This window comes from Betta splendens, chromosome 15 (genome assembly GCF_900634795.4).
Source record: "Betta splendens chromosome 15, fBetSpl5.4, whole genome shotgun sequence".
Classification (NCBI taxonomy): domain Eukaryota; kingdom Metazoa; phylum Chordata; class Actinopteri; order Anabantiformes; family Osphronemidae; genus Betta; species Betta splendens.
The window spans coordinates 8,856,465-8,864,962 of NC_040895.2; the positions used below are offsets into that span (position 1 = coordinate 8,856,465).

Here is an 8,498-nt window from a genome sequence, read left to right on the forward strand (position 1 = left end):
CACACTGAGCTCTTCATCGCGGCCCCCGTGGCGTCACTCGCGAGTCAGGCACCATCATCCCCATCCAGTCGTACAGGAAGCCGGCACCATAATGAAGATTGCTGCGGAGGATCCAGTTCGTTCCCGGTCCCAAAGGTGAGACGCTCATTAATGAAAGGGTGCTCTCTTGTGGCCACTGGTAGAAAAATAGGACCCAGAGTAGAGGGAAAGGACGGAGTGACAGTTCACAAGCAGGTCTGAGGAAGAACACTTTTTTCACAAGTACAGAACATAAAGTATGATAGATAGATAGATAGATAGATAGATAGATAGATAGATAGATAGATAGATAGATAGATAGATAGATAGATAGATAGATAGATACATACATACATACATACATACATACATACATACATACATACATACATACATAGATCTTGCACACATAGATAGAAACTCCGCTCTGCCTGCTGAATCCGCTGCTGTGCGCTCCAGGCTCCGGGTTTTCCGTCTCTCCCCACCCGCCTATTTCCTCCTCGCCTGCTACTAGTTTACCTTCACTCGCGCTGCCTTCACTCCGAGAGGAGGAGGAGGATGGTGTGTGATTGGCCAGGCGTGGGCTGGTAGTCCTGAGGCTGGCATTGTGGTCCGCGTCGAGCCCCGTGTCCTTGTTTACACCCTGCAGAGAAGGGGGGACGAGGCGAGACGCCCACGGGGGGGTCCAGAACACGCCCGGGAGTCCCGTCCGAGGCGAGCATCACCCTGTGGTCCTCGTCTCGTGAGGTCGCAAACCAAGTTTCTCTCCGCTGGGAGTCGGACGCTCGACCAGTTGAACGCGTCCGTCCGGTGCTCCGCGCGGGGATGCGTCAAACTTTTTGGTGACTTTTTTTTTTGGACACTCGGGTTTCCAGAGGAGCGTAAAATGAAACCCACCAGGAATAGTCCTGACTTTGAGTGAATTCACAGGGCGTGATAACGACGGAGCTCTTCAAACTTTGACTACGGAGGGATTTTACACCCATTCAGTCCGATCCAACGCAAGCTGCTGGGACATGGATGCGCTTTGAGCGCTGTGGTCTTTTCGCGTCCACAGTCCAGACTCACCATCAACCAAACCAGCGGCGTCGCTCGTCAACCGCTAGACTCGCTGGCGTTGCGCTCCTCTTCTCCGGGGTAGAGACTCTGTGGCAGAACGACTTGGTGCGGCGAGAGCAGCGCAGGCTACGCTGTGTGGACGAACCGGGACGTTTTGCGACAGCGTAGCCGGAAAAGATGCTCCCCGTTCGGGTGGTTCGTGACCAAGGGCTGCTCACTCTGGTTCTGCTCCTCCTGTGCGTGGAACGCGTCGCGTCGGAAATCGGTGAGTTCTGAAACTAATTATGAGTTTTTCAATTTGCATTAACACAAGAAATGCTGTTTATAAACACGCACGTGCGCACACGCTTGTTTGTTTGTTTGTTTGTTTGTTTGTTTGTTTGTTTTGGCTGGATAACGACAAAACATCTTAGTTTGTTTGCTGACGCTGTCCAAACTCCGGTTCCGTTCGGACCGTAATATTTGGTCCGTGGGAATTTACATTACAGTCCAGGCTCCCTCGCCGTGCGGGGGTCCGGGACGGCTGCTGACAAGCACTTTTTCACCCACAGCAGAGTGTTCAGACCGACAGCAGACCCGAGCTCACAGCTCTCTTTTCTACTTGGAGCGGAAAAATCAAACTCCCCCGGTGCGCGGGGAGTAATTAAGGTTTTGCTCCATGTCTTCTTGGCCTCTCCAAAAAGAAAAGGCGCTGCCTTGCGAAAAGCAAGACAGCGCACTTGAAGCGCTTCAGGGAAAAGAGATTCGTTTCAAATTTTTTTTTTCTTCACATTGAGCCACAGCGCCTAAATTTAGTGACACTTGTTTTAAGCTTGGCTGTACACGTTGTTTTTGAAATTCAGAACTCACTCAGCAGATCATAAAGCATTTATAGCTTTTTAATCATTATTTTATTAGACACAGGATCGCAGTCTGAACATAGCGGGCTTTGATCAGGGAAGAGCAGACTTTTATCAGCGAGTTGCCCAGTGTTAATGCCATCAAAGGCGGCAGACAGCTCTCATGGAGATGAAATCACTTGGCACACAGGCCAAGTCACTTCCATTTGTTGAGCTAATGGGACGGGACCTGGACGCCAAGGTGATCCTGCCCATTTCCAGTATTGGATGCACGATTTCCCTCAGTGTTGCACGGTCGTGGGCAAACACGGACATTTTCCTCCCTTCCCTTTGTGAGATTAGACCGAAATAGGCAGGAATCTGAGGGGTTTGAGGATTTTGGATTAAGCCTGTTTACAGTAGAATCAAGAACAAAGTGCACAACAGTGCAGTCAGCACCTACAGGCTTTTTCTTAGAGAGCACTTAAAGGAATAAATCTGACCCTGTGGTGGAGAAGTCCATTTTTGACTTAATGATAGCAGTAATCTTTTGGAGGACACTCTGACTGTCTGTCCATGTCTGGGCCCATTCCTTTGAATGTGAATAAGTGCCCCCGCCATACCTCCCAAGGTCCTTGTGTGTGTGTGTGTGTGTGTGTGTGTGTGTGTGTGTGTGTGTGTGTGTGTGTGTGTGTGTGTGTGTGTGTGTGTGTGTGTGTGCGCGTGTGTGTGTGTGTGTGTGTGTGTGTTATTCCCTGAACAGGCGGAGCAGAAAAGCAGCTTACGTTTATTAAAATTGTGGACCATTCTGAAATCCTTGCATGAGAAATGAGAAATGTTGATATGAACAGTTGAGGATTGCGGCGGGGTCCTGCGAAGGGAGCGGTGCCAAGAGGAGGGGGGCAGTGGAGCACAATAGCTCTGTGTGCCCCAGTAAAGTTTGTGTCTGTAACAGAAGCAGGAGGAGATATATTTAGGGGGCGGCATGATAGGGCAGACATATTGCGTTTATCTTCCTTCCCATTGTGCGTATACCTTTCCTCCACCGCTCTCAAATCCCCCCTGTCTCGCTCTCTGCCTGTGTTGTTGATGTGCTGAGCTCACACTTCTGCTGTGTTGCCTCTCTTTTTGTGTTGACATACACATTAATTACCCGGACTGCCAGGAACACTTGTCTGGAATAACTGTCCTGCTGTCCACTGCCTGCTCCTCCGCGTGTCATTATTAATGGCTTCATTTGAATTAGAAAATCGACATACAGCATCCGCGTGTTTAATCACTGTTTGTGACACATCGAGATGGAGACGACCGGGGGTGTGTGTCTAGATGCAAGGGGGGGGGTTCAAGACAGGAGGAAGGCGAGAGTGAGGATGGTGAAAGGGTTGTGTTCGAAGTTAGGGAGCGTAGCATGTCAGACACTCCCATAGAAGGATGCTTGAATGGCGGCGGTCTCATTTGTATTACGTGTGGGATCCCTTTTGCTTGTAAAAACCAGACAAGAGGCTCCAAGAACACTTGCGTTCCTCAATAATGTATGATCACTTGTTTTGCAGGCTGGTCAAAAGAGTGGAGCGATTTTCTGACAGTCTAAGTAGAAATTTTCCAGCGCATGAAGAGACGGGAACATGACAACGTGGCTAACCTCAAACAAACACCAGAGTAGATTTGGCTTCAAAGACGCTCAACAGATTGAGATGTCAGATTAGATTAAAGTGTCTTTGAAACATGTAGTCATAACAAAAAATGCTGCCAGGCTGTTGCATCTGCAGAGATTTGGACAGGTGGTTGGGCACCGTGATAAATAAACAGACAGACAGCTCTTTCTGGACCAGGCCATAGGCCAGACTAGTTCGTCAGGCGAGTCCTGCTGCCAGACCAGACCAGGTCACATTCTGTCCCGGAGCAGTGCATTAGTTTTATGACCATCAGGCAGCAGGGGATGGGATCACTGGCCAGTCATTGCCCTCTCTTCTGTATTATTCATATGTGCAGAGTGGTCTTTGTTAATATTTAAAATGTGCTTATGATGCTCGAATTCTTGACATTAGAGACAGCAAAGGAGAAAGAAGTAGGAGGCGAGCAGCTGCTCTGCTCTCACTTCGTAACCGGCGCGATGGTTGCAGGGTAGTGAAGGATTTCAGGCAACCGGTAGACATTTATAAAGCAGATAAAAGAGTGTCAGTCTGAACAAGTGTGCCAGTTCCAGCCGGGAGATGTTGGAGAGGAAGCGTGTGAACGAAACAAGGAGAGAGGTTACACAGGGTAATACTATCCATCTGAAGCTCAAGAGGGGGGGGGGACAGAAAGAGGAGATGGAAGAGAAATGAATTTGTGTGAGACACATTGAGATAGATTGATCTCAGGGCACGGCTTTTAAATATCCTTTATGAGAAAAGAGCAAAGAAGAAAACTCCACAGCAGTGGCATTCAAGCATCATTAAACCTCTGGCACAGGCCAGAGAACGAGGCGGTGAGTAGGGGGAGAGGTAGGTGGGAAAGACGAGTGATGTGCAGCGGGACCAGGTTAGAGCTAAGCAAAGCAGCACGAGGAGCTGTGGTTACAGCAGAAGGATTTGGCTGCGGGAGGGAGCTGGAGGGTGGGAAGTGAAAGAGAGACACACAAATCCACCAGGGGGATGTTTTTATTAAGGCTCTTATCGATGGAGAGAGCTCACAGTATTAAGAGCAGACATATTTAATGCTTTACCAATACTGTGCATGTAAGGCCGGGCCATAAATCTGCAGCAAAGGGCTCTGTAGGAGGGCAAGACAGCAAGGTAAATGAAGGAGGGGGCCGAGCGGAGGGACGGGAAGGAGGAATTACCCGGAGAAAAGAGACCGGCGGCGTTGAGATGAATTTGGTTTTAAGCGCCGGCCATTTCTTCCGCAAACACAATGTGTTCTCAGCGCATTTAGGATCTGGGGTAATAATGGGTTAATCAATACCGCGCCGCCTGCCAGCGCATTCAGATAGTACGCTATTTAAAAAGCATGCTGTGCACAAGCGTTGTCAAGTGAAGCTTTGTAAATATTTGATGTAATGCCTTCTTGGATTCTAGTAAAAGTGGCCGTTTTATCTCACACTAACTGGTCTTTTCTATCAGGGCGCCGGCCTCTTAAGCTGCAATGAAATGTGAGGATGTTTTTTTAATTGAATCCAGTTTAAACCCCCCCTCATGCTAGTTGACGAACTTGTTTATCCCAAGGTCAAACCGGCTTTTAAATAGTAATCAGTAAATGTTCCTTATGCTGACTGAGGGAGGATGCGTCTAAATAAAATGAGAGCTGAGCAGCACAGGTCTTCAGTGGAATACAAAATGTTGGGAATGGAGCGGAAGAGGGGGATGGATGGAGGATGGGACCGGGTGGAGGAGGGAGAGAGTTTCTGGAGCAGATGGGAGCTGAAGTTTCTGCCGGGCCGGCGTGACGGGGCACCCCTGCCCTGCATGCTGGCCTGCAGGGAGAGATGGGTGGGGCCGACAGGGCGGCAGGAAGAAAACCTCTGTGGGGGTCCATTGTGCCTCGGATGAATAGGAGACCGCAATGAGCTTTTTCTGCCTCTTTGTGTGGGGTGAAGGGGGAAAGAACACACACACACACACACACACACACACACACACACACACACACACACACACACACACACACACACTTACAAATTTAACAGCCTCCATGTGTGTGTGTTGCATAACCACTTATGCACAGGGAAACTTTACACCTGCCTGCTGAAGCTCAGTTCTTCTCACACAGACAGGCTCAGTCGCACCTGACATCAAAAGGTCACTACACACACACACACACACACACACACACATATGCAAAACGATGCCACATCCTGTGATGTCGAGGTGGCATTTCTGCTCCTGGCGCTGGAGGAACCTGCTGGGTCGCTGGGGAGGAGCGACGGAGCGAGTGAAGGAATTCTCATTTAGGATCACAGCAGCGCGCTGAGAATCGTGACCAATAGGATCAAGATTCACTACAGGGGGTCAGGCCAGATCCTGAATAACCCCCCCACACCAAGATAGACACGCACACTCGGCAGCAGCGGCTGCGCTGAGGTCCACGTATCGGCGGCGGGGTCAGCGCTCCATCGGCTGTGCATGCGGCTTTATGTAAAGGGAGCATCTTTTCAAGGCCGCGTACAGTCCCTCATCTTCTTAGCGGAGGCTTTTTGTCTTGAAATCGCAGCCGAGCCAAGTGGGCTCAGAGCTTAGACCTAAGCCAATCTGTTAAAGCTGGTGTTTGTGTCTGTTTGTGTGCGAGTGTGTCATGTGGGCTCGGCTAACTAGAGGGAGGCTCCGCTCGACGTGTGCTACCTTTTTCTGACTGAGACCTGATGAATCTGGCCCCCCCCCCACACACACACACCCGCCCCCATAAATTGCCTTCGCTCGCCCCCATTTCCGCTTCCTCTTCCCTCAATCTCTTGATAGCCTCATCAGGCGTATTTATAGCTTTATCGTCTCACACATACCAACCTCTGTCATCCGTATCTCGCTCACTCCATCATGTCTTTTTCCCAGCCTGCTCCCTGGCAGAGTTTGGAAATTGCTCTTCAGAAGGCACCGTGAAGAATCCCCTTTCTCTGAGTGTAATGCTTATTAGGGTCCCATCTGCCCTCAGGCTACTTATGAATGTGTGTGTGTGTGTGGGGGGGGGGTCGCGGTAGGTAAGGGAGGGGAGTCGGCGGCGCTTTGTCACGCCGGGGGTGTGTAAGCGGATGCGGGTGCCGCCGTGGGGTGGGATGGGGCTCTTAACACACTGAGCAGCTGGTGTGTCGAAAGCAGGGGAATGACACGCGGACCCCCCGGGAGAGACGCGTCCCTCCGGTCGGGCGGGAGCGGAAGCGGCCTCATCAGCGGGACGTTCGCACCTCCTCTAATAAACTTTCCAAGCCCTGTGTGTTTCGAACGCAGCCGAGCGATGCGCGGTGAGGCTCCATTCCCGGCCGCGCGTCCGTGTGTTATTTAATCTGGCGACTGTTACGCGGTGAAAGCCCTGTTTATTTCCTGAGCTCATTGCTTTTGCCTGTCGCCCCCCCCCCCCCCCGGCCGCCGTCCCCCTTTTTCCTCCCCTCGTTTCGGTCCTGAGCTCCACAGATTGAGCCGCCGCCGTATCTAGATTCATCACGAAAACATATGCGGACACATACAAACACGCACAGCGGGGGCAATAATCCCCGTTTCTACTTAGACTCTCTTGGATCACAACCGCAGCGACGGGAAGAGCGAAAGAATGAGATCTGCATTCATCCACTCTTTAATTCCTCCGCCCGTCTTCAACCCCAGGACTTAGTTCTTATTTCTCCTCCAGAGGCTTTGACTGGGAGCCTCCAAACACACAGTGCAGATCCTGTTCTTGCCTTGGATGCGGGTCTTAATCAAGGGCTGACAGCCTCGTCTTGGCTCGGTTGGTGTGTTTGGTGTGTGTGCTATGATGGGATGGGAGTCCAGCCATGTTACTTAAGTATTACTGCCTGTTTTGCATGGGTCACGCTGGGGTCACGGTGCCAGTCTCAATCAGTGCACCGCTCTCGTCCACAACCGGTCTGATTACATGAGGTGGGTGGGTGGGGAGGGGGGGGTCCTGGTTTGCCCTCCTGGTGCCTTCAGTGAAGCAGGTGCAGGCTGTCTACGCTACAACACGAAACCAGGCGCCGGCCACCGAAGAGTTAGGGGTCGTTTTGAACAGTGAAGAAGCAGGACGGCCCGCGGGCGAGCGCGTGTGCTCCGCTCTAACGTGGCAGATGTACCTGCTTATAATTAAGGCTAGATTTAAGTGTATGAGCCCGCGCACACACACACCCAGCGTGTCAGCGGATGTGTGTTTCAAGCCTCTTACCTGCTGCTGACCAGATGGGCTCAGCCGCCGACCTCACGCTCACCTCTCCTCGCCGCTCCACTTAGATTAGCTGGTGAGCTGAGCCGAGGCGCACGGGGCTTTAAAATGGACACATCAGCACCCACCCTCCCTCCCCCTCCCATAACACCCCAAGTTACACACACGTACAGCCAATGTCCACCCCTCGTCCTTTACGTGTGTGTGTGTGTGTGTGTGTGTGTGTGTGTGTGTGTGTGTGTGTGTGTGTGTGTGTGTGTGTGTGTGGCTGGTTGGACAGCACCCCTGGCATGCTGTTTATAGGGATTATGAAAGCAGATGGACAGCCATGCTGACTGGTGAGGGTTCATTAACTCTGGGTGTCTCTGCTCTGACTCTGCCGCCGCTGCTGCTCAGCTTCACTTGTCTCCAATCCTCTCAGCAACAAGACGCGCGCGTGTGTGTGTGCGTGTGCGTGTGCGTGTCCGTGTGTGTGTGTAGGCACAGAATGTAGAGAAGGCGCCTCAGACTAGAAAATAAAAGCCATATAGATGGTTATTGATCGCAGATAGACGTGAGCTTGAAGTTTTTTGCTTGATTGGTTTCCGTGGAAGCGGAGCCACTTTTTTTGTTTTTGCCCTCGCTGATGTTTTTATATATAACGCTTTATAGAATAATGTCGTTTTTATTGAAGCATTCCTCGCGTGGTTTGTGTTGTTTCCTGCGTTCGAGAGCAGCAGGGGAGGGGGGGGGGGGCGCATGTTTGGTGTAATCGCACTAGTG

General features: G+C 51.2%; 1 protein-coding gene across 4 annotated transcripts in view; it reads left to right on the forward strand.

Annotated features, from left to right (window-relative positions):
• The first annotated feature begins 533 nt into the window (after window positions 1-533).
• The window catches only part of unc5b (unc-5 netrin receptor B), a 38,510-nt gene continuing 30,545 nt past the window's right edge, over window positions 534-8,498 (forward strand). For all 4 annotated transcript variants that reach the window (XM_029175305.3, XM_029175306.3, XM_029175307.3 and 1 more), the window contains exon 1: window positions 534-1,342. In XM_029175305.3, the coding sequence (XP_029031138.1) occupies window positions 1,255-1,342 (88 nt within the window). In that variant the 5' untranslated portion in view covers window positions 534-1,254. The remainder of the gene's footprint in view (window positions 1,343-8,498) is intronic.